At 38.9% G+C, this 27,202-nt stretch overlaps 1 protein-coding gene and 1 long non-coding RNA gene across 4 annotated transcripts in view; one reads left to right on the forward strand and one right to left on the reverse strand.

The window, feature by feature from the left end:
- The window catches only part of LOC126188934 (proteasomal ubiquitin receptor ADRM1-B), a 98,058-nt gene extending 79,242 nt beyond the window's left edge, over window positions 1-18,816 (reverse strand). For all 3 annotated transcript variants that reach the window (XM_049930669.1, XM_049930678.1, XM_049930658.1), the window contains exons 1-2: window positions 18,526-18,816; window positions 5,002-5,118 (exon numbers count right to left, since the gene is read on the reverse strand). In XM_049930669.1, the coding sequence (XP_049786626.1) occupies window positions 5,002-5,118; window positions 18,526-18,729 (321 nt within the window). In that variant the 5' untranslated portion in view covers window positions 18,730-18,816. The remainder of the gene's footprint in view (window positions 1-5,001; window positions 5,119-18,525) is intronic.
- Window positions 18,817-19,336: 520 nt separating this feature from the next.
- Window positions 19,337-27,202, forward strand: part of LOC126162442 (uncharacterized) — a 317,276-nt gene continuing 309,410 nt past the window's right edge. The window contains exon 1 of the long non-coding RNA XR_007535075.1: window positions 19,337-19,766. This is a non-coding gene — a long non-coding RNA (uncharacterized LOC126162442). The remainder of the gene's footprint in view (window positions 19,767-27,202) is intronic.

Raw genomic sequence — 27,202 nt, forward strand, 5'->3', positions numbered from 1 at the left:
GTTATGATCTGTCCGTTCGTTCATTGACGTCTCTGTTCACTGTAATAAGTTTACTGTCTGTGTTTTGCGACCGCACCGCAAAACCGTGTGATTAGTTGACGAAAGGACGTGCCTCTCCAATGGGAACCGAAAACATTTGACCGCAAGGTCATAGGTCAACCGATTCCTCCACAGGAAAACACGTCTGATATTTTGTATACGACACTGGTGACAGCATGTGCGTCACATGACAGGAATATGTTGTCGACCCACCTAACTAGTACACTTGGCGAATGTGTGAAAAGTTTCTTCTACCTTGCCCGATTTAGGTTTTCTTGTGGATGTAATAATCACTCCAAAAAAAGTGATGAAAACATAAGAGTTTTTCACATAAACTGAAAATAAAAAGTTAAAATTCTCGGTCGAGGGAAGAGTTGAACCAAGGACCTCTCGTTCCGCAGCTGTTCACGCTAACCATGGGACCACGGAGCTCCTCGCCTCACATTGCCCTTAATATTGCCTATCTTACGCATGGACGACCCAGTTTGTATATTTTGCTTATTTTTTCATAGTTCCACACAACTTCTTCCTGTTTTCTCGATCGATCTGTCTTCAGTTTTTCAAGGCCTATCCACTGTGCCAACTTATAACTAAATCTGAGGGGGGTGCGATGGGGATGTTCCCTTGTTAGTGATGTGGGAACTGGAAGAGTTATCTTTTGTTAATTAGGAATGTAACATTTCTGATACGGATCTTTCATCAAGAATATCCCTCTTAAAGAAACCATATACACATAGCTCTAACACAAGAGTCTGACAACTTCATTTCTTTTTAATATAGTTTATCAGACAATGCCCATAGTTTGATATTTAATCTTTTTTTCCTTATAAGTTACATGCTGTTCCCAAGTACTAAAATCAGAAATATTACAGCTACACAAATACATATCTATTTTTGCATTTTTTCATCAGAGGAAATGTACCATATTTAATGTTCCAAGGATGTCATTTTTAACCTTTCATTACTGTGATGGGAGTTTCACGAACCCGTTTAATTTCTCAATGTTTAAAACGATTTTCTGTATAATTTGTACTTCAACACTTTGGTAGTTTACTTTTACACACTGTAGATGATATATTTCAACATCAGTGCAGCTTTGTTTATGGAGGATGACGGAAAGGTGTGACGTAGAAAATTCCCCTGGTCTAAAGCATTTTCACGCAAATTTTCAACTCAGACTGAGTAGGAAATTCCAATTATGCTGCCCGTTTTTTAATAAATAAATAAATATTATATCATTACTACAAAGCAGGTGCATGATATGCCCTAGATCCAAAGATAGGAAAACCAAACATCAGTACTGTACAGTCGTGGACAAAACGAGCGAGACCCCTCGCCTTTTCGTTATGCTGATACGCACAGCTTTAGAGTCTGCCACACAGCATACAAGGCAAGGCGACGAAGTGCTACCAACAAACTATGCAGGCGTAAAATTGAAAAACTATCCAATCTGTGTCAGACTGTTTTCAGTCACGTGTAACACTATATTAATGCTGATTACTGTATTATACAACATGTAAATATAAGATGTAAATGAAAGAAGAAACGCTAATTAGCATGAACAGTACTAATAAAAATGAATTTTTTACACCACCAAGGGACCGTATACCACAGGAAGTGCGATAAATTTTCGCTTATTAGGTCTACCTGTACTTGAGGTAAACGGGTTTTAAGGGTTGGGTACACAGATAGACAATCAAAAGTGAGACTAGTAGGGTTCCATTTTTACCGATTTATGTGACGAAATCCTAACAACGAAAATAGCTGCAACACTTACTGAAGATTAGGGCCACATAAATAACTCCCCCACTCTTTATTCATAATGTTTTATTTGCAGTCGATACAACAATATATTAATTGTAGCTACGCTTTCGATCCAAATCACGTTTACAGGAATGCAAATAAAATCCATTTGCCCATACACTTGATAATTCAGATCCCAGTATTAATGCCAACACGTTTTAGAAGTGCGAACATTCCCATTGCTAGCTAGCTTAAGAAACACTTCGGCTAATGAATGTTTGGCTGTGGCGAGTCTAATAGAGAATTCGAGACATTGTAGAATACATTTGGCAGGTATGTCGCCGTTTATTTCCTGGGGTGGAACAGAATTATCCTACTAAATTTACTCACTGATAACAATATTTTGTTATTTCGATAAACATCCCGAATGACTGCCACATAAGCTGTGACATGAAGGTAGAAAATTCATGTTTTTGAGTCCAGAAAGCTCTACGCAACAGAAACTGCAGATCATTTTGCCATTTTCATTGCGAAATTGCCGGCTTATTCATGTGTGGGGTAATAATAGAGGGCTGTTTGCCTGGGTTGTCGGCTAGCGTAGTGAAAGGTGTTTGCTACTGCTAGGGAGGTCTGGTTTGTTTTCGTTTCTAATCTCGATGGAGGCAGATAGACTATCAGTAAAGCAATTGTAAGAAATTCTCGCACCTCCAATACGTTTTACTGCTACCTTTATTGTGTACCGATGCCCTTGGATGTAAATATGAAAATCTTTTAGTATTTCATACGTGTTAATGCCTACTTTTTCCACTTCTGTGAATAAATGAATTGACTTAAGTGTGGCACTGAACGATTTTTAATTGAATTTCGTTATGAATCTTCACGCATTGCTAAATTAGCAACACTTTCATGGTTTGTCAGCAATGGTAATCCAGTATGACTGGTCTGAACTTTGACGCAGACCGTTTTGTGGCCGAATGCGCATAATATTTTGCTAATTCATAACCATCTGGTGTACTTTGTCTTACTAAAACAGTTATGTTATCTAGATAAGCTGAAATTCATTTTTATTAGTACAGTTGATACCAGTTAGCGTTTCTTCTTTCATTTATATCTTACATTTACGAGTTGCGTTTAACACACCAATCAGCATTAATGTAGTCTTACACAGGATTGCTAACAGTCTGACAAAGTTCAGGTAGTTTTTCAACTTCACACCTGTGCATAGTATGTTGGTAGCACTTCATCGCCTTGCCTGTTATGCTGTGTAGCAAACTTTAAAGCTGTGCGGGTCAGCATAACGAAAAGGCGAGGGGTCTCGCTCCACGGCTGTACATGCAGTCAATTTTTGTGCTTAGAAGATATTGTTCCAACATTGAAGGGTTTTCTGTAATTAAATAGACTAAGTGAAGGATGTTTGCTCCAAATATTACATGTAAGCAAACTATACTATACAGCTAAAATTAGGACATTATTGTTGTTGTTGTTGTTGTTGACAATTTGAGCATTATGGCTGAAAATTTTAAAACTTTTCTGAACTTTTTGTTTTTTATGTATAGTGCAACAGAAATCACTGGTCAGGTTGACGTGTATTTCTTGACTTCTGGGAAGCTACCACAACACTTCTGCACAGTCACTTTGTGAACAAAACAAGAGCTTACTGAGCATCAAGACCAGAGTTTTGGACTGAATTCAGGTCTGCCACATACAGAGCTCAGCGTGACTTTATTAACAAGACAAAATACACATGCAAAAGTAACTTTGGGAGTATCCAGTGGGAGTGTTCAAGGGATGTTTACAATATACATAAATTATGTACTGAATCATGTCTGGAGTTCCCACAATACTGTTTGTAGAAATGCTACTGTCTATAGGAGTCAGAAAACTATCAAAATGCAGGAAAATCCCCACAATATCTAATAACTGGCTCAAGGTCTGGTAGTTTATGATGAACATAACTAAATGTAACACTAAAATATTACACATAAATAGAAGGGGAGTTCCATTATGGTTTGATTGCACTATTGACAAGAAATCACTGAAAACAGGGCCAACTTTAAACTATCTAAGAGTAATGGTCTGGAGTAACATACAGAGATACAACCATATAATACATTCTACGAAAATAGTTCGTCCACCTGGGACCCCTGTCTGGTTGGACTACAAAAAAGGTACAGAAGAAAAAGAGCAGCACCTTTTATCGCCACTTTGTTTTGTACGTACAAGAGTGTTGAAGAGATGCTTATCAAACTGAAAGAGAAGTGTTGTGCATCACAAGGAAAATTACTGTTAAATTCAGTTACTGTGTTGTGGGATAGTAACAGGTATATGCAGAAATGTGCAACATGTACAGGAAAGCAGGTAACGAAACTATATGTTTAAATGTGTGTATGCCAATGCTTTCAAGGATTTTTTCCTGGCTCTGACAGTAGTCATGTTAAACAGAAATCGTAAATCTAAATGTAAGATAAGTGACAGCACCTAGTAACATCTTCAATACAAAAATTTTACTTTGAAACAATGTTACTCATGGCTTACTGATTTACAGTTTTGTATTACATTGGTAATGTATGAGGCAATTGCTGGCCTGTATTTACATTTAGGAGGAAAAACCTGTAGTACTGCTGACACACACACACATGAAAATTAAATGACACACCATCCCAGCTTTCACACCTAAGAGTTCCTTCCTTGGGGAAGACAGAGGCTGCACTCACAGTTCGACAAACATTTGCTAGATTCTGTTGCCAAATGCTGCTGAATAACATCCGCTGATAGCTTGGTCATAGTGTTTCCGATCTATCAGTTTTTGGCAGGATCAAGATGGCCACACTGTTAAAATGATGCCAAACGCATGTGAATGGGCTACATCTGCCTCTAAAGGTACATGGTGAGAACTACGCCCTCTTTCCTCAGTTATTGGAATAACCTGACAAGTTTTATGAATTCACGAGGTGAAAAGAGAAGTGTTCAAATACACAAGGAAGATGATTCATGGTGACACGGAAAAGCAAGATAACAAACAAACTGCGCACCTTCAAATAAATTTAGCAAAACAGACATGGTAGTGAAAAAAATACTATTTAAATTGTTTATTTAATAAAGGATATTTTTAAAAACTTTAAAGTTACAATGTTTGCATTAACTGTTCAGCTGGGCATTTACAAATATCTAAATAACTAGGCTATCTTAAGTTTCTTAACATGAAATAAAGACACTTACCTGAATCCAAAAGAAGAATTTTCGGTTGGAAGATTTGAATTTTAGTACATAAACACGACCCGTTGTGCATTGAGTTACGCGTTTAAATTCACAGTCATCAGGGAAAATAATTAAATCCTGGAAAAGATTGTCACTAATATAGTGAACATTTTTTATGATATGACATATATATGAAATAACTACTGTTGCATAAATCAATAAATTAATGTAGGTAATTTTACACATTTACAGATACATTAGTATCATGTGACATTAGCACAATAGGCTAGCCGTTCTCCGAATTCTCTTTACCAATTAAGATAGTTCTGTAAATCATGAAAAGCTGAGTAAGAAATGTGCTACTGCGCTGCTGAAAATCTGCACTGGCTAATGCCAAGTTGAAGACCAGAGGCAATGAAGTATGAACATTTGGTATCGGTTTACTGGAGACTGCATGATTGGTCCTTACTTCAATGGAGAGGAAAAAAAAAAAAAAAAAACTTATCTGTTATACAAAACTTCTTACCAAAGTGCTACCACCTCTCCTAAAGGAAGTATCATGAGTGTCTGGCCACATCTTGCTTGTGGTTAGAAAAGTGCTCCCTCAGCTGTTTCCTGGTTGCTGGATAGGGTATATTAAAGCATGATAGGTTGGTCTGGACATCTGCTCGATTTTATGCCACTGGGCAGTTTTCTCTGGTGTCGATTCAAAGAAGTAAACATGTGTAAGTTCCAAAGATCTAAGATTTAAACCAGCATAAAGTTGCAGCATGTGCAATGATATCAACGGAATCTCTCTTCCATAAACCTTACACTAGCAACAGCAAATGTTTACTGCAGTAGAAAGTGGGCATTTAAACAACTGATGATTTAAATGGAATTTTAAGAAAGTTTTTATGACCACATTCTTTTGAGATTTCCTTCTTGTTGCTGTTGCTGCTGTAATTTTTCAGTGTGCATATTTTTCCATTAAACTCGTGGCATCAAGTTGTTATTTAATAATACATACCTCAATTCTAAGTTTTATAAATCCATTCAATTTTTGACGTGCGCCTTTCTTTCAAGGCTCTGCAATGAACAACAACATAAATGTTACTGTAATCAGTTGGTGAATAATACTTACATGCCATGCCTTTAGCCTTCCAGATGGTGTCAGTCCAACCACATAAACACAAAGTGTGATTATGTATCTATTTTACATTAAACTTTTCTCAACTATTCTGCTTTTGCAAGTAGATTGGCAGTGTCAATCTGGAGCAACTCGTCAATCTGACAATAATTTCGAACAATGCGTACTTTGGCGTAAGGAAGCAATCAGTTTCATGTTAAAAATATGATAAATCCTAATTTCTCCAATACCACTAACTGGCTACTGAAGACTGAACAGCTGTTAATTTCTCTCTTTTAGATACTAGTAGCAGAAATTACTGAAGTTCCATTTGAGAAAGCAAAGCTGATACCAGTATCTCTGTAAATAACGTTGCTCTGAAGAAAGATTATGTGTCATTTAATGAGAACTTTTTCACAATTAATTTAGGTGAAAACAGAATTAAAATATCTTAAACAGTTCAGGAAATACCTGAGGTGAACAGCTTAGCTGAAAAAACCTAATATTTTCTAATATACTGACAAAGGTTCAATCAGTTCCTTGTTTGTTGTGTATTTTTAGTATAAATTTCATTGTAAGTGGTTCTAAAACATTCTCAAAAAACTTACAAATATAAGATAAAGCAAAAAGCCATACTGTGTTCTGATCAATTTTGTTCACAAGCTGCAAGTTGTCCAATTTGTAAGGCAAGTATGTTCAATTATTTGATGATTTGTTTTCTTTTACTTTTATGTAACTGGTGTTGATTCTAATAAATACCTTGTACATTATGAAGAGGGTGCTGATAATGTTTATTCATGTCTTTCCTATGTCCTTTTCCTGTGAAGTATAATAATTAGATCAATACCAGTATCCTAATTTTAGGTAATCATCTTTACCTGCAAAAAATTCTGCAAGATTCTTCTGTGTTCCTTCCCTTCCAGTTTTAACCATTTCTTCAAAACACAATCATCTCCAGGCATATTTTGTTTCTCATAATTCAAATAGTTTTGAAAGCCTTACTAGGCATTAGTTCAGGCATACAAATATCTGTCAAGTGTATTTCTGTCTTCAGCTTTTGAACTACACAAATATTTAAAGAAATCACATTTTGCACAGTACTAACTTTGTAGTTGCTTACTATGTTACCCATTTTAAATGATCAAATGTTATGTCCAGCCAACATACATTTCTGTTTTGTCTTCTGAATACCTTTATTCCTTTCAATTGTTTTTCTTATCAAATTTTCATACCGATGTCTCAACTTTTCAGATATATTCTGAATATTTTGTTAACTTATGTTCCCATTAGAATTTATTCGAAAATATCTGTCTCCCTTTAATGGGTTACTTTTTTTTAGATCTTCTCATCTAAGTTCTCTTGTAAACTGTAAAAACTTCTGCTGTTTGTCCAAGTACCTTTCTTGTATACTTCTGCCCCAGTAACGTCAGTATCGTCTATACTTTCTGAGACACTGAACTTGTTGCTATGTATGATCTGGTACATCATCTTACTCTGAAAAGAATTTGTCAACCTCCACATCTGGATTTCTGTTTGATGAGTTCAATCTATTTCTAGCTTTGTGTATTTTTGCTTTGGACTTTAAGAGTCTATTACCACTCAAATTCCAAACACATTTTACACACTACATCTATACTCTTCAACCTACCATGAGGTTCTTGGTAACTGCTGCATCCCATTGTATCAGTTATTTGGGTTTCTTCCTGTTCCATTCAAATACAGAATGTGGGGAGAATGATTGATTGAATCTCTCTACTCTATGCGTGCAGTAATTGTTCTAAGCTTATCCTCATGATCCTTACGTGAGCGACACAGAGGCGATTGTTGTATATTCCTAGAGTTATCCTTTAAAGACAATTCTTGAAAACTCATTAGTAGACTTTCTTGGGATAGTTTATGTCTATCTTCAAGGGTCTTCCAGCTCAGTTCCTTCACTATCTCTGACACCCTCCCACAGATCAAACCTGTGGCCATTCGTGGTGCTCTTCTCAGTATACATTCAATAGCAGGGAATCAGCAATCGTAAAGCAGTTACTGCATTGATGATTTCAGCCATAAATAGAAATACTAAAAAAGGTAGGAAGATTTTTCTGTTTAGCAAAAGTGACAAAAAGCATATTTCAGAGTACTTGACGGCTCAACACAAAAGTTTTGTCTCAAGTACAGATAGTGTTGATCAGTGGACGAAGTTCAAAACCATCGTACAACATGCATTAGATGAATATGTGCCAAGCAAGATCATAAGAGATGGAAAAGAGCCACCGTGGTACAACAACAGAGTTAGTAAACTGCTGCAGAAGCAAAGGGAACTTCACAGCAAACATAAACATAGCCAAAGCCTTGCAGACAAACAAAAATTACGTGAAGCGAAATGTAGTGTGAGGAGGGCTATGCGAGAGGCGTTCAATGAGTTCGAAAGTAAAGTTCTATGTACTGACTTGGCAGAAAATTCTAAGAAATTTTGGTCTTATGTCAAAAGCAGTAGGTGGATCAAAACAAAATGTCCAGACACTCTGTGACCAAAATGGTACTGGAACAGAGGATGACAGACCAAAGGCCGAAATACTAAATGTCTTTTTCCAAAGCGGTTTCACAGAGGAAGACTGCACTGTAGTTCTTTCTCTAGATTGTCGCACAGATGACACAGTGGTAGATATCGAAATAGATGACAGAGGGATAGAAAAACAATTAAAATCGCTCAAAAGAGGAAAGGCCGCTAGACCTGATGGGATACCAGTTCGATTTTACACACAGTACGCAAAGGAGCTTGCCCCCCTTCTTGCAGCGGTGTACTGTAGGTCTCTAGAAGAGCATAGTGTTCCAAAGGATTGGAAAAGGGCACAGGTCATCCATGTTTTCAAGAAGGGACGTAGAACAGATGTGCAGAACTATAGACCTATATCTCTAACGTCAACCAGTTGCAGAATTTTGGAACACGTATTATGTTCGAGTATAATGACTTTTCTGGAGACTAGAAATCTACTCTGTAGGAATCAGCATGGGTTTCGAAAAAGACAATCGTGTGAAACCCAGCTCATGCTATTCGTCCAAGAGAATCAGGGGGCCATAAACACGGGTTCCCAGGTAGATACCGTGTTTCTTGACTTCCACAAGGCATTCGATACAGTTTCCCACAGTCGTTTAATGAACAAAGTAAGAGCATATGGTCTATCAGACCAACAATTGTGTGATTGGACTGAAGGGTTCCTAGATAACAGAACACAGCATGTCATTCTCAACGGAGAGAAGTCTTCTGAAGTAAGAGCGATTTCAGGTGTGCCGCAGAGGAGTGTCGTAGGACCGTTGCTATGCACAATATATATAAATGACCTTGTGGATAACATCGGAAGTTCACTGACGATTCTGTAGTATATTGAGAGGTTGTAACAATGGAAAATTGTACTGAAATGCAGGAGGATCTGCAACGAATTGACGCATTGTGCAGGGAATGGCAATTAAATCTCAATGTAGGCAAATGTAAAGTTCTACAAATATGTAGAAAGAAAGATCCTTTATCATTTAGCTACAATATAGCAGGTCAGCAACTAGAAGCAGTTAATTCCATAAATTATCTGGGAGTACGCATTAGGAGTGATTTAAAATGGAATGACCATATAAAGTTGATCGTCGATAAAGCAGATGCCAGACAGACTCACTGGAAGAATCCTAAGGAAATGCAATCCGAAAACAAAGGAAATAGGTTACAGTACACTTGTTTGCCCACTGCTTGAATATTGCTCACCAGTGTGGGATCCGTACCAGATAGGGTTGATAGAAGAGATAGAGAAGATCCAATGGAGAGCAACGCGCTTCGTTACAGGATCATTTAGTAACTGCAAAAGTGTTACAGAGATGATAGATAAACTCCAGTGGAAGACTCTGCAGGAGAGATGCTCAGTAGCTTGGTACGGGCTTTTGTTGAAGTTCGAGAACATACCTCCACCAAGGAGTCGAGCAGTATATTGCTCCCTCCTATGTATATCTCGCGAAGAGACCATAGAGATAAAATCAGAGAGATTAGAGCTCGCACAGAGGCATACCGACAATCTTTCTTTCCACGAACAATACGAGACTGGAATAGAAGGAAGAACCGATAGGAGCACTCAAAGTAGCCTCCGCCACACACCGTCGAGTGGCTTGCGGAGTATGGATGTAGATGTAGTTGTATTTTGTACGGGTCCACACGCTTTTTTTAATATCTTAGGACCAGTCATATGTAAGATTTGCAAGCAATGTCCTTTGTAGACTGATTAGACTTCACCAGTATTCTACCAATAAATCACAGTCTGTCATCTGATTTAAACAAAACAGAGCCTATGTGATCATTTCATATCCCCACAAAGTGTTACACCAAGGTATTTGTATGAGTTGGCCAGTTGCAACAGTGATATATTAGTTATAGGATACTATGCTCTTTCGTTTAGAGAAATGTGTGATTTTACATTTCTGAACATTTAAAGCAAGTTGCCAATCTTTGCACTACTCTGAAATCTTATCAAGATATGACTGAATATTTATGCAGATTCTTTCAGATATTACTTCATTACGGGTAACTGCATCATCTGCAAGGAGTCTGAGGTTGCTATCAATATTGTCTGCAAGGTCATTGACATACAACAGGAGCAGCAAGGGTTCCAATATGTTTCTCTGGGGCACATCCAAAGTTACTTCTACATCTGATGATGACCCTCCATCCTACATAACATGCTGCATCCTCCCTACCAAAATGTCCCCAATCGAGTCAAAACTTCATTTTATACCACATATGATCATACCTTTGACAATAAGTGTAGGTGTGGCACTGAAACTCACTTCAAATATCAAGAAATACTGCTTGTGCCTGACTGTCTTGATTCAAAGTTTTATGTATATCATGTGAGAAAAGTGCGAGTTGCATTTCACACGATCAATGTTTTCGGAATCCATGCTGGTTGGCATTAAGGTCATTCTGTTCAAGATATCTCATTATGTTTGAGCACACAATATGTTGTAAGATGAATCTATGTCAAGGACATTGGATGGTAGTTTTGTGGATCAGTTCTACTACCCTTCTTGTAGACTTGTGTAACCTGTGCCTTTTTCCAAGAACTGCGCACAGATTTTTGTTCCAGGGCTCTAGGATAAGATCTAACTCAGCCTCAAATTCAATATAGAAACTGACAGGGATTCCATTGGGCCTTTGATCTTTGTTCAACTTTAACCCTCGAGGGGTCACATTGGTGACTGAGTAAACCACAGTTTGTTTCTTCGCTCTGAATTCAAAATACGCATTGTTGCAGTGCTGGCGGTTCCATCTATCTTCAAGCTGGACCTCTGTCGGTCACTTCCATTTTTGCTGCGCTTGTAGCACTCGCACACTGACAACAACTGCAGCTTATTTTAGTCCATGTTCTGTTTGGTGTATTGAGTCAACCACGCAACGTGCAATGTTAGTATTTTTATATGGTTATTGTGAATACAGTCTTTATTTTGGATTAAAATCTTTCACTAGCAACTATGTTTTAATTTTATTTGCACTTTTAGGCACTTTTTCAAAAAAAGGGTTATCAAGGGAGGAGATTTAAAGGCTTCTAAATGAAGATTCGGATGACAGTAAGTGCTCCGAACCTGACTGGTCTGACGATGAAGAAGAACAAATAGTAGTTAATGATCACAACAGTGAATCAGAAATAGAAGTAGTTTCTTTAGAGGGAGAAGGGCACACACATATTGAAGAGGAAATGCAACGTCATAACTAGATAAAGAAGATTGTGATGATAATTTTGATTTTATGTGTGAGTATTTTGTTGGTAAAGATGGCAAAATTAAGAGGTCTAAGGAACATGTAAGAGCCAAAACGGCAAAAATGCCCTCAAAAAATATAGTAAAAATTCTACCTTGTCCGAAGAGGTCTGCTAGGGATAAGAAGTGAAAGCATTCAATAAGATTTTTAGTGCAGATATGATTGAATCACTTGTGGAATACACCAATTTGCATATCGGAAACTTAGTATCAGAGAACATCTATTCTAGAGAGAGATATGAAGGAAACTTCTAGGAAAGAGATATATGCTCTCATCGGAATGCTTATATTGACTGGCCTGAAGGGCAGAAATGAAACAAATGTTCAAGAACTTTGGAGTAAAGATGGCACTGGTATGAAGATCCTTAGAGCTTGCATGTCATACAGATGGTTGTCATTTCTCCTCAGAAGCACGAGATTTGATGCCAAATTGACAACACAAAGATGCGAAAAAGACAAATTAGCAGCAATCAGGTCATATTTAGATAAATTTGTCACCAATTGTAAGGAAAGCTATAGTTTGGGAGAGTTTGTAACCATAGATGAGATTCTGACACCTTTAGAGGGAGATGTTCATTTGTTCAGTACATACCGAACACACCAGCAAAGTACTGCTTCAAATTCTTTGCTATTTGTGATGCCAAAACATGCTATACAGCATCTGTTGAACTGTACTGCGGAACACAACCAGATGGCCCTTACGTAGCGTCAAATAAACCATACGATACTGTATATCGTCTGGCAGAACCTCTGCTGGGATCAAATCGGAATATTACTTTTGATAATTGATATACCAGTTATCCACTGGCAGTCACCTTTGCAGAGAAACGTCATATGCTTTGGAACTCTGAAGAAAAATAAAACAAAAATCCCACAGCAATTCCTACCTCTGCAATCCAGGAACATTGGGTCTTCACTGTTTAGATACCAGAAGGATATCCCACTGGTGTCATATGTCCCTAAAAGAAACAAATGTGTCTTTCTATTTAGCACCATGAAGAGTGAACGCACAGTTGATGAAAATACCAATAAACCACACATTATCATGGACTACAACATGACAAAAGCAGGGATTGACACAGTCAATCAAATGCGGAGTAAATATTCTGTTGCACGAGTAACAAGAAGGTGTATGATGGTTGTAAGGTTAGCTTTACTAAACATCACTGGTATCAATGCCCAAATACTGTTTCCCTGAAACGCAGAAAACCCAAAAAACTAGGGAGGCTATTTTTGAAACAGTTGTTCCAACAACTTATGTAAGATCATTTAGTTACAAGATCCCACATTTCGATGCTTCCAAATTATCTCAAAATATTTTCTTATAAATTGCAAGAACCTCCAAACAAAAAGAAGAGTCACTGCATTATGTGCGGCAGAAAAAACGATGTCACCACGATTTGTTGTAGTCAGTGTAAGATGTTTGTATGCAAGAAGCATTCCACAGTTGTGTGTGAAAAGTGTGCATGTAGCACTGTGGATGAGATAGAGGAACAGGATGAGTAAACTCTGTTTTTACATAGAAACAATGTAGTCATGTTCAATCAAGAGAGTATAATCCAATAAATGCTGTGTGAGTAACATGTACTGAGAAATAAATGCAGGTCAAATGTGATTTAACTTTATCTTGTGTGTTAGGAATGTACTGTTAAATGAAAAACTAGGATTCTTTAATTAGCTTTTGCAACTATCTTTAAAAATAATAAAGGTTTAATATTAAAATTTGTATTTCTATTAATTAAAAAACCAAAATAAACTTATTTTTCAGTAGCAAGCATATTATAGTAGAACTTTTCACATTTTTAATGAAAACTATGGCAGGTTGACGAAGCCAACCCCGCGACCACTGGTGAAACAAAAATTGGTGTGACCAATCGAGGGTTAAAGATTTCAGCTGTCTCAGCATCAGCATCACTAACACTAATACTTATTTCATTCATCTTTTCAGTGATATGAAGATTAAATACAGGTAATTTTGCTGGGTTTTCCTCTGTAATGGAACATTTAAAAACAGAGGTAAGTATATCATCTTTTGCTTTGCTACCCTCTGTTTCAGTTCCCACCTCATTTGCTAACAGCTGCACGCTAACTTTGACGCCACTAACAGGCTTTACATAAGACCAGAATTTCTTTGAATTTTGTGATATATGATTTGATAACATCCTGCTGTGGTGGTCACCAAAGGCATCATGCAATGCTCTCATGACAGCCAAACATGTGTCTTTCAGCTCCTCTGTGTCTATAGCTACACACATTGCTTTACACCAATTACGCAAAACATCTGTTTCTGTAGAAGTTTCTTTACAGTAACAGTATACCATGGAGGTTCCCTCCTGTTATGAATTGCTCCACTGTCTACATATCTATGCAGTGCATGGTCAACTATTATTTCAAACTCGAGCTAGAGTTCCTCTACATGCTCCTGTCTCGTGCTGAAAGTTTCAGTTCACCACTGAGATATACACTACTGATATTTTATCTAGTTTACCGAACATAAACATCTTTCTGCTCGTTTTAGTTGCCCTCTGTACTTTGGTAATTACTGTTGCCACAACCACATGACAGTCACTGATACCAGATACAATGTGGACATCCTCAATGAGGTCAGGTCTATTTGTTGTCATTAGACACAATATAATTTCACCATGAGTGTGGTTATTAACTATTGGTTCTAGATAGTTTCCAGAGAAGGTATTTAGTAATGTTTCAGAGGATGTCGTATCATGCCCACTGCTAACAGAATCGTAGTTTTCCAAATCAATTGTTGGATGATTTAAATCTCTACTGACGATTACAGTATGACTGGAGAACTTATGTAAAAGTGAACTGACGTTCTCTCTACAGTTTTTTGTTGCATCAAGAGATGAGTATGGTTGGTGATAGAAGGATTCAATCATTATTATATGCCCATCCCTGATACTAAGCCTTCCCCAAACAATCTCACAAGCAGCTTCAATTACTATCTCTGTGGATGTGAACTTCTTGTCTACTTGTATAATTTCCTTTCTGTTTGATAAAACAGGGTCAATTTCATTTTTATTTCCATTTCACCCTTGCCAAATCAATTCTCTATTTTTTTCTGGGGAAACATATTATGAATAAAATAGGAACATTAACATATGATCTCTAACATCTAGTATCCTACCCTGAGTAAGTTGCTTAATTTTATACTTTGTCTGAAATAAAAGCCTGTGTCAGCTTGCAGTGAAATTTCCAGTCATTCAGCAGGTCAAGGGAGGCGTCGGTCCCACCCGTCGGCTTTGACCTGTGACGTATGGGTGTTGTGAGTGTGACATCACGATGGCGCGGCATTTAGTTTATGAGTGTGTTGTGTTTGTAGATGTTGTCTCGTTGTGATTGGTGGTGTCCTCTGGTGGTGTACTGAGTGTCGGTGCTTGAAGTGTGCATTTATCAGTCGTGACTGTTATAGAACGGAAATTAGTTTCAATGAGTTAAGAATTAAGTTTCCGTTGTGTTTATGTTATTTTAGTGTCATTTGATATTATTGGTTTGTCACGCAGTAGGTCATTTAATTCAATTTGTGGCTTCTTTTGTTAGGTATGCATATTACTTCTAAGTTTAATAGTGGACATCTGTGGACTGAAATTGGGGACGACATGTTGTCTGTCATTAAGTTTCTGCAACTTTTTGGGCTTGTGATGGAGACATTGAAATGAGGCATATGCAAGATGGGTGTTAGTGTGTAGTGTCTGTTCTTTACAGTAAGTTATCGTTCTTTGGGTCTATTGTTCGCTTTTTATGGCGTTCGGTGGGGTTTTTATGTGTTGTTGGGTCAGTGTTATTTACTGCATGTGTTGGTGGTTGATGTTTTGGTACCAGCACTTGTGTTTGATTTATTTATCTTACGGAAAAGTACTCCATTTCAATTTTTTTGGTATCGTCAGTTGTATTTGAGCTGCATAGGCCATGGGAAGTGACAGATTCCAATTTGTCATTGTAGCTGTGTGTGTTTTGGTATGTTATTTACCTATGTAGGTCAAGAGAAGTGTCCGATTTCAATGTCATTGTAGCTGTGTGTGTTTTGGTATCGTGAGCTGCTGTTGACCTATATAGGTCAAGGAAAGTGTCCGATTCCAATTTTTGTTGTTTCAGGTGTTGGTTTTGTGGTATCGATAGTTGCGGTGTGATTATAATTTTTGGAGTCATTGGTTTTTATTCTTGTGTGGTTTGGGATCGTGGTGTGGTGTGGTGTGTGTGTGTGTTTATATTTAGTTTGTCCCCACCCAAAAACCTCCAATTTCCCGCACTGGTCCCATTAGTTTGATTATATTCTCGGAGAGAGATGTGTGTTGGTTTTATATGTATTTTTGTGTTTGCTGTCGTTTATGGTATGATGTCATAGGCACCGTAGTGGAGACGTTGAGAATGGTCATATCCGCCATATTGGTAAGGTCATGGGTCAAGGCAGATGGATGGAACTGCACGCTTCTGTATTACCATTCTTACAAGTTCTCATAAAAGCGTGAAGATACTGATGCATACAACTGGAAACTTTCCACTGAGTGTCTTGTTTATTTTTTATTCAGTCCTGCTATTCCATCAAATTTCTTCAATATCTGTACTATTCTTTTTAATTTTCTTGTTTAGGGCATCCACCTATATCAAAACCTAAATTTCCTCCGAGCTTTGTTCCTGTGAAGTAAAACATGTCCTGTTTACACAACACTTCAGCTACCTTGGCTATATCCCACTTAATCGTATTTAATTTGTCTTTCAATGTCACAAACCTATTTTCAACACCTTAAGTTCTGCAACTCATTGCATCTATATGAAATATGGCAAATAAGGCCCACATTATTTGCTATTCAGATGAAGTCCGTGGAACAAAGTTCAGGCACAGAAGTCTGTGTCCCATGGCCTAAAGTCATTACTAATATTCCTTCTGGATACTACTATGTTATTTCACATTGGCCAACATACCAACATCACACAAAAGTAGGGCCTCGCACAACTCTACTGGAAATACGGAAGCGTCCGATCCCACCAGTCTGCTTTGACCCATGACGTCACAAATATGGCGGAAACAAAAACAAACACACACACTTTCCACAAGAAGCCTAATGACACTAACGGGACAAGTGCGGGAAATGGGGTGTTTTGGGTAGGGGGCAAACTAAATATAAACAAATTTAGACACCTTGCGTAACTACAACGTGTAAGTGAAGACAGCCATGCATGAATACCCACCTACCTCCCCAGGGGTCGTAACCCCTGCAACTCATAGAAGATAAAGATGCTTCAGTAGCTGATTAGTGTTTTTTGTCTTTAAAAAAAAAAAAAAAAAAAAAAAAATCTCATGAGATAGAACGAACAGATCAGAAAAGTAAATAAAATAAGATAAAACAGAACTGGAGACAGCCACACTCAAACCAAACTCCGCGCCGTCATGACGTCACACACGACAACACCCTTACGTCACGGGTCAAAGCAGACGCGTGGGATCGGACGCTTGTGTCGACCCACTCTACTCACAGTATGTTAATCTCTGGCTTGTAATTCTGTGCATTCATTCTTGAACCTTTTCATTAATATGGCATGAATGCTACTGTTGACATATGACAAAGAACGAGTTGTACAAGATTTTTCATAAATATAAGCGAGAAAACAGCCTCTCTGTGCAACAAATACAATGCAGAAGTTTCATAGAAACTCCATCACAACCAGGTTGCTTGCTTACCTGGAACAGTCTAAATAATGTTTTAATAAGAGGAGTGTTAATTTTAGCATACTTTGTGTGGGCACCATAGCATGACCTTTTGAGTGAACAGCTTTTATGACGCACAGTTTAACAGTGGGGATATTCATCACTTGTAAGTTTTAACACCAGACTTACCTATGAAAGACTATGGAAGATTTTGGACAATTCATAGATGTCACATAGGGCCAGAGCTCATCAGGATTTCCTTACAGACCTTTCACAATGATCTGATTGCGGTAAACACCGAAGGCTTCACCCACAAACCACCTTTTGAGTGATATTAGGTTTTCTCTAAAAGATTCCTTTCATTCTCATTAACAGTCCAAGCATACCAGATGTGTTGATTCACAAACTTGTATCTGAAGTTGCACACTAAGCTAAGGTGGTCTTTTAACTTTATTTGGAACATATTTAGCTAGACTGAAATTAATTATGTATTTGATCTTTAACTGCCACTCTTCTACATTTTGTTGAATTTGTAATGAATATTCAGTTTGTCTTTTACAAGATGTTGGTTACTGACTTCCAAAAAACATGAATTATCTCCTACCATTGTTTCTGATCTTTTTTGGGTATGGGGACTGTTACTGCTGTAATGGCATCATAGTCATCAACTCTAGCCTTCTTTCCGATCCACTAGAAAAGGAATAGACCTGTCTGTATAGCTGACTTCAATTCTTGCACTGCCATAAGCGAAACATGAACAAACAAAAAATGTGATGTTACTTTAGAAAACACTAAGCAACATTGTCCTTATTTCAATATGTCATAGCACAATGAAGTAGTAACATATTTTGGTAAACTTTCAACCTGCTGTTAAAAAACGCATTTTATGACATAGGCCTATTTCCCATATAAAAATAGGGGAGAAAAAGGTGAAGGCTACTGAATGTTCGAAAAACTTAGGAATACTAGCATTTTCTACTTATATACTTACATCCTCTACAGTACCACTCTGTCGATCCTTCCAGCAAAAATGCATCAACGAATCATCTGACTGATAAACGTATAGAAGTCCTTTCCTCTTGTCGGGGTGTACCATTTTTCCTTTCAATGTCATTTTTCCTGCTTTACATTCCACAAGATTTTTGCTCTGTGAGCGTGACTGTATGTTACCAAATAACGGAGCTCCGGCTGGCATTTTTCACCTATAAAAGAAAATTTCCTAAACCTGCAACCTCACGTCTCCAAAACCAACACACTTTCGTGACAAAGAATTTCCAATCAGATGTCACTAAACATTCCAAAGAACTTCCTAATAAGATAAAAATCGCTAGGATAATATGCCCGATCTTCAGCTAAAATAATACTGAGATTGTTCAGAAATATTTAGGGTATATTGATTGTATATAGTTGGATAAGTAAAAATATTGTCCTCAAAAATATGTTTCATATTCAAGCGCAGAGGTATTACGACAAAAATCGTTTTCTAAGCAATAATTCCAAAGATGACAAAAGGATTGATTCAATATGCTATGAAAACAAGGAACGCGAAATTAATGATTGTTTGCGTTCCATACTTGCTGTTGCTTAAACAGCTTCTTTTCAAGTAGCTTTCCTTCGTATGTACTCTGACGAGTCAATATCACAACGCTGGAGCAGGAGGAGGTTACTCGTGGCAACGGGTTTATGATCACGTCGCAAGATGGCGTTTGCGAGGGATCGTAATGCCTGTTGCCGCGGGGAGCACAAGGTGTCAAGTTCCTGAATCCCTGACGTCACAAACGGTGGGGAGGGACTGAAGGACGATGAGAGAGCCAAACTAGAGTCGGAGTGACTAGCGAAGCGGAGTGAGTGTATCGGTGTTTGTTATTCATGTTTGATCTCGATGCAACGAGTGCAAGAAGATGAACATGTGCATACCAATGTGGAAATGAGTACCTGAAAGTGCGAAAAACGTTTCGCACATGTGCGACAATTTAGAAACAGATGCAAAGTGCACGAAAATGTGGGGAAACCCCCACCTGTGCTGGAATCTCTGATATGTGGTAGTTCCTCTCAAAACGTTTACTTTTTAATTATTATGATCTGTGATTGCCGGTGGTAGCAGAGGTTTCCTCACCTAATTTTTTGCTGTGTTGGTGTATCCTTGGACCGTAACTTTCATCCTGCCGACTCCCGTTACGTCAAACCGTGACATGCCGCGAAGGAAAGGCCACGGAGTGTCCCCCGCAAAACGTAAGTACTATGGACTGTTATCTTAGAAGACATGTTCGTTTGTGCAGTTCGGCACTAAAAACACCTCGGAGGATTTTCAGCCGCCGGAGCACCAGGCTGTTGATTGCGACTGATCGCAGCAGTGCTGAGAGGGGAGGGCAGTGGGTGCATGAGCCACTGGTGGAATGTTTAGTTGCCTCCCTTCCCGAAAGAGGAAGCACTACTACATGTTTACGTTTCTTTGGGACTGTAGATTCGGGTAGCTAGAAATTTATATCTTATTTAGTTTTTAATGGGGAAACTGCATATGTATATTATTGTTTTGCTTTATACAAATTGTATCACCACTCGAGAGATTAAACGTTCGGTTTGTTCCTAGTATCTAAGTTCATTAAAGCAGAGGCAACAATTAACCTATTAAGAAATTGGTTCCAGGGAGCTATTGGCGCGATGAACCGGCGCGTACAGTACTTATCAACTGTGTACACTATGAATGTATTTGCGTTTAGATGTTCAGAGGAGTTAAAAAAAAAAAAACTTGTGTAAAACTTTCAAACAGTGGGAACAAAATAAATTTGGGAATATTGTATTGTTGAGTCAAAACGTGATTACGTAGATGCATAAGCAGTAGCGCTGAACATTGCTTAGTGTATTTATTTCACACAAGACAACTGAATAAACTGTGAACCAGCGTGACAATGTTGACACAATAGTGCGAATAGAAATTAGTTGCTTATCTACGATTACTTTAAAATGTTGCGACATTGCTTTTCAACAGACTTCCGATCATGCTATAAAAATGCATCGATCGGAAGTTAGACTCTAAATTACAGGTTTTAGGCGAAATTTTTGTGTTAAACAATGCGTTAACGGAACGGATCGGCATGGTTCTGTTTACGCTAGACTTTATTTTATCTTTTATTGTTTAGTACTTAACAGACTAGGCACCTAAGAGCGCTTCCCCCTCATTAAGGGAGTTTCGGGATCTCTCTCTCTCTCTCTCTCTCTTTCTCTCTCTCTCTCTCTCTGGCGTATTCAGACTTTTGCGCTTTACCGAAGTATAAAAAAAGACGAAGTTACGTCGTGATTCCCGTGGACGCTTTTTGAGAGTTGGGGACAGGTCTACAGTCCTATCTGGTTTGCCGTACAAATCTTTTATTTGCATCATACTCCTTATTATATTTTATAACCAGTGAGACAGGGGAGCCGGCATTAAATATTTCTTTTAAGGGATATACTTACGTAAAGTTTTACAATAAATAATTAGACCTAATTGAGAAGTTGGTTTGTAACCGCAGTTCTGTCAGATCATTGTTAATTTCTTTGCTTTTCATTTCTCTTCCCGTTGAAATTGTGATCACTTTCGGCTTGGATGACATTAACTGAGAAAAGACTTGCACTGTCGTGTACACCCTACGATTGTAGAATAGAGCCAGTATTGAAACATCGATGGAATTTTAAGATATATCGATGGGAAAGCTGTCGTTAATGGTTTCCTCGCCGCAAGCACATACGCTACATCCAGGATTTCAAAGACTCGTTAGGAGAACCAGATTACTGTGAACTGAAATAGGCCAGCAATTCGTAATGTAATACATACAATTCGTAAGGGTAGATATTCATCGCGTTTGGCTACTTCATCGAATCTACTGGCAACCGAGGAAGAAATATATTTTCGTCGTCGATTGTTGATAAATGAAAGAGATTACTTTTAGTTGTAATGTGTACATCGATACGTGGGTTCGCTGTATCGTCTTATAGCCGTAGTCTGTTAACTCGTAATTACACGGTAAAGTATTGGTTTCGGAAACGGAAGACTTTTGTGAAACAGTTAAAGATGGACCAATAATAATATCTCATCGGTAGTGTCGGAAGTTAACATCAGCGTTTCCTGACGTGAAGTAACCCGCCCGTAACTAGCCAATCGTCCTTAACCGCAGTCTGAAGTTCATCCTGTAACGTATTGTTAACTCAGACGCATCAGTTATCTGAACGAGAAAATATTCCTTTACTTCCTAAGCCATGAATATCCGATTTTATTGTGCTTTCTAACGCCCCCAGAATTAACACAAAGAAAGGGTTCGGTGTGACAGAAAAGTTGTTTTTCGCCCGTTTTAATTCTGTAAATCGGTGGTGGGGAACTGCACCGTACACAATGCCGATTAGGATCAGAGCTCCGTTAAGAAGCAAAGAACCAAATCGGGAATATCATGGTTTTTTCCCCCCAGTGATAAAGTGGTTTAACTTTTTGCATGTGTACTTGAAAGTTCACTATTTCGATCTAGTGTTATAATTCATGCACTTTCTTTTGTTAAATTTTATAATTATAGTTTTCAGATTAGTTCATTGGCAGTGTTTTATGCCTGAAGCATCTGTGGCCTACAAAATCTTTAGATGGTACCATCTAAGCTTCCATTACCCATCATGCGTTGTCATTGGGATGAATAAATTACAGCTGCATCACCTACAGATATGTCTTTAGCCAGCATTCTCTCTATCCGTGAACCAGTCTTCGGGCCGCACCGTATTTGGACTGAGCAATATTTTCAGTTTCTTCTCAGGAAATCACCACCACCATCTAGTCACCAGTTTATTCCTTCTACAGTTTTCTACATAGTGTACCTTCGTGGAACTGGGGGTAAGATATTAACCAGCATATAGTTTCTAGACGGTTATGTAGCTAAAGCGAGATTCAAACCCGCAAAAAGCCATATACCTTTCGGTTTTCAGTTATTTCCCCAAGTTGCATAAGGCCAGTTCTGTGATAATGTCTTAATCTCAAATAAAGACAATACGAGAGGTACATAGTGTTCATATCTATCACGGATAATAGACATTGCCAAACATTACTCTTTACCTACCGTAAGCAGCTCGGTGAAATTATTCCTCTAATTTCCCCCCGCTCATATGTAGAATGGGTTCCCTTCCCAGCAAACTATTGCCCGGCAGTTTCTCATCCAAACATGTGGCGGTTGACTGACCAGAAATGGCTGAAAGCAGGAATCTTTTCTATCATTCTAAACGTTGTAGTAGTAGGACTCATCCGTGGATAACTTTTCCAAGGATATGGACATGTCATGGTATCACGAGTTACGAACAACAAAATAATGTCTGTCGTGGTCTTATAGTAGGAACCATCCTGGCATTTGCCAGGAGTAATCTACGGAAAGCTCGGAAAACGTACATCAGGATGGCCAGATGAAAACGGGAATCACCATCCTTCCAAATACAATACCTGTCTGTTTACTTTGGTCCAAAAAGGGGTCCAATATTCAGGAACAAATTTTCACTAAACTGCCAGCAGCCATTAAAAACTTGGTTTCAGGTAAAGCGCGGCTTAAACAGTGTTTGAAAGACAAGAAAAGCAAACTCTTACTCTCTAGATAAATAGCTTAACAGAGACTATTAAGCCAGCTTAAGTAAAAATGTTAAGATTTCAGTTTTGACAGCACTATGTCACAACAGTCAAGATTAGGTATTTTGTGTATGGTATATTTATTAATAGTGCATAACAATGTTTCATTCTGAGAACGTGTTAATTCTGTAAATATTAGCTGTTCCAGTTTGCCGCTTTGTATTCACCAATTTCGACAAAATCGTGACAAATGAACGGGGTAGTAAGTATTATATTCAAATGTTTTGTTATACTTTGACATGTTCCACACCCATGAGAGTCGTCTCATTTTTTTGGTCTATGGAATGAAAACTTATATCTACTCTACTCTAATCTAATCTTACAACAACAAGACTACATTCTGTTGTCCCTACTGCACGATACCGCTTCGCTAAGAAGTCATAAGTAAAAGAAGCTAGTGCTATACTATCTAGTTGTTCGTTGACGGATGCTGCGGTTCCTAAAAAGCAGCAACATTCAATTTTTACATCATAAGTAGTTGCTTGTTAAAAGTTCGGTGAAAAAGTGGTCTGCATGTGTACGAAACTCTTTCGAGGAAAATACGTCAATGATGGCGAAGATCCAAAGCACGAATTGCACGTTAAGTACGTCGTACTCATTAGATGCTTCGATAACAATATCGCTGGCGTCAAAAGTATGTTTACTTGCACATTTAAATGTGTATGTCATCAGAGACAGGCAGCTGTACTTTTGTATCTAGAGAAACTCTAAGATGGTAGCTTACTAGTTACTCAGCTCATGCGTGTAGACGAGCACTTGGCATGTCTCTTAATTCTAGTGTCCGTGGCTCGAAACAAAAGAGGAGTGGTTTACATTTAAAGTAGACATAGATTATCTCAATAAATAAATGCAAACTAAGGCAGTCAATTCAGATAACTTTCTCCCTATGACGTCGTTTTCATATCTCAAATTGATTTTTCTGGAAGCGGACTTAATTGTAAAACGCTGACATCGGACTATTTCTGAAACTACACTTGATAGTGATGTTAGAAGTTTTATACGATATTACATAGATGCTTTGATTTCATATCTCTTGTGTGTGGCAGCTGTAAAAGATTTTCCATTGAGCAATACGGATATATACTCAAAAGGTACTATGTCAGAACATCCGCAATGAAAAAACGCATAGAATAAGACTATTCGTAGTAATAGCGAAGACTTAATTTTGTTTTTTATTCTCGCCCATTCGAGGCCACACTTCGCACTGAGTTCCTGCACAGCATCGTGCCACAAAGTTTTGTTCATGTAATCCACTCGCGAACGGTACATGAATGTACTGGAACTGGAGCATGTTGAAGTAAATCGGTTAAGAACTTCTCGAGATTTTTACTAACTAGGTGCGTGATTTGTCAAAAAAAGTGTGTGTGTGTGTGTGTGTGTGTGTGTGTGTGTGTGTGTGTGTGTGTGCGCGCGCGCCGGTACGTGTGCAAAGAGATGCGCTACCATATGTTCCAAAACGCCGCGCATAAAAACGGTGTTTTTCTGGACCTCGTACGTCAGGTTCTATTGCTGATAGAAAGGTAGGGCAAAGTGTTTTGGATAGCCCTTTAGCTAGGCACTATTTGTATACAGGGTGCTTGTGTTGACATGCGACTCATTGCTCTACAGTACTAGCATCAAGCACATCAGTAATGTATTGCGAATACATAGAAAGAAGGATCCTTTATTGTATGATTATATGATAGCGGAACAAACACTGGTAGCAGTTACTTCTGTAAAATATCTGGGAGTATGCGTGCGGAACGATTTGAAGTGGAATGATCATATAAAATTAATTGTTGGTAAGGCGGGTACCAGGTTGAGATTCATTGGGAGAGTCCTTAGAAAATGTAGTCCATCAACAAAGGAGGTGGCTTACAAAACACTCGTTCGACCTATACTTGAGTATTGCTCATCAGTGTGGGATCCGTACCAGATCGGGTTGACGGAGGAGATAGAGAAGATCCAAAGAAGAGCGGCGCGTTTCGTCACAGGGTTATTTGGTAACCGTGATAGCGTTACGGAGATGTTTAACAAACTCAAGTGGCAGACTCTGCAAGAGAGGCGCTCTGCATCGCGGTGTAGCTTGCTCGCCAGGTTTCGAGAGGGTGCGTTTCTGGATGAGGTATCGAATATATTGCTTCCCCCTACTTATACCTCCCGAGGAGATCACGAATGTAAAATTAGGGAGATTAGAGCGCGCACAGAGGCTTTCAGACAGTCGTTTTTCCCGCGAACCATACGCGACTGGAACAGGAAAGGGAGATAATGACAGTGGCACGTGAAGTGCCCTCCGCCACACACCGTTGGGTGGCTTGCGGAGTATAAATGTAGATGTAGATGTAGTACGTAGCATCAACAGGTCAGTGTTCATCACGAACGTGGTCTTGCAGTCAGTGCAATGTTTACAAATGCGGAGTTGGCAGATGCCCATTTGATGAATGGATTAGCACGGGGCAATAGCCGTGGTGCGGTACGTTTGTATCGAGAGAGATTTCCATAACGAAGGTGTCCCGACAGGAAGACGTTCGAAGCAATTGATCGGCGTCTTAGGGAGCACGGAACATTCCAGCCTATGACTCGCGACTGGGGAAGACCTAGAACGACAAGGACATCTGCAATGGACGAGGCAGTTCTTCGTGCAGTTGACGATAACCCTAATGTCAGCGTCAGAGAAGTTGCTGCTGTACAAGGTAACGTTGACCACGTCACTGTATGGAGAGTGCTACGGGAGAACCAGTTGTTTCCGTACCATGTATAGCGTGTGCAGGCACTATCAGCAGCTGATTGGCCTCCACGGGTACACTTCTGCGAATGGTTCATCCAACAGTGTCAATCCTCATTTCAGAGCAAATGTTCTCTTTACGGATGAGGCTTCATTCCAAAGTTATCAGACTGTAAATTTTCACAGTCAACATGTGCGGGCTGACGAGAATCCGCACGCAATTGTGCAATCACGTCATCAACACAGATTTTCTGTGAACGTTTGGGAAGGCATTGTTGATGTCTTGATTGGGCCCCATGTTCTTCCACCTACGCTCAATGGAGCACGTTATCATGATTTCATACGGGATACTCTACCTGTGCTGCTAGAACATGTGCCTTTACAAGTACGACACAACATGTGGTTCATGCACGATGGAGCTCCTGCGCAATTCAGTCGAAGTGTTCGTACGCTTCTCAACAACAGATTCGGTGAGCGATGGATTGGTAGAGGCGGACCAATTCCATGGCCTCCACGCTCTCCTTACCTCAACCCTCTTGACTTTCATTTATGGGGGCATTTGAAAGCTCTTGTCTACACAACCCCGGTACCAAATGTAGAGACTCTTCGTGCTCGTATTGTGGACGGCTGTGATACAATACGCCATTCGCCAGGGCTGCATCAGCGCATCAGGGATTCCATGCGACGGAGGGTGGATGCATGTATCCTCGCTAACAGAGGACATTTTGAATATTTCCTGTAACAAAGTGTTTGAAGTCATGCTGGTACGTTCTGTTGCTGTGTGTTTCCATTCCATGATTAATGTGATTTGAAGAGAAGTAATAAAATGAGCTCTAACATGGAAAGGCCGGCCGGAGTGGCCGAGCGGTTAAAGGCGCTACAGTCTGGAACCGCACGACTGCTACGGTCGCAGGTTCGAATCCTGCCTCGGGCATGGATGTGTGTGATGTCCTTAGGTTACTTAGGTTTAAGTAGTTCTAAGTTCTAGGGGACTTATGACCACAGCAGTTGAGTCCCATAGTGCTCAGAGCCATTAACATGGAAAGTAAGCGTTTCCGGACACATGTCCACATAACATATTTTCTTTCTTTGTGTGTGAGGAATGTTTCCTTAAAGTTTGGCCGTACCTTTTTGTAACACCCTGTATGTAACAGGAGGACTGTCTTCCTGTAACTATCCTACATTGCAGGATATAAGTTTATATATTACACACATCCTCCAGTTTAGGCAAATGGATCAAATCAGTTGGTTCTTTGTGTATTAGATGTGGCTTCTGGAGGCACAATTTACATAGTTCATGGGCACCTGATAAACCCGAAAAAAAGCGTTTTTCACCAT

Source organism: Schistocerca cancellata, chromosome 1 (assembly GCF_023864275.1).
Source record: "Schistocerca cancellata isolate TAMUIC-IGC-003103 chromosome 1, iqSchCanc2.1, whole genome shotgun sequence".
In the NCBI taxonomy this organism is placed as follows: Eukaryota; Metazoa; Arthropoda; class Insecta; order Orthoptera; family Acrididae; genus Schistocerca; species Schistocerca cancellata.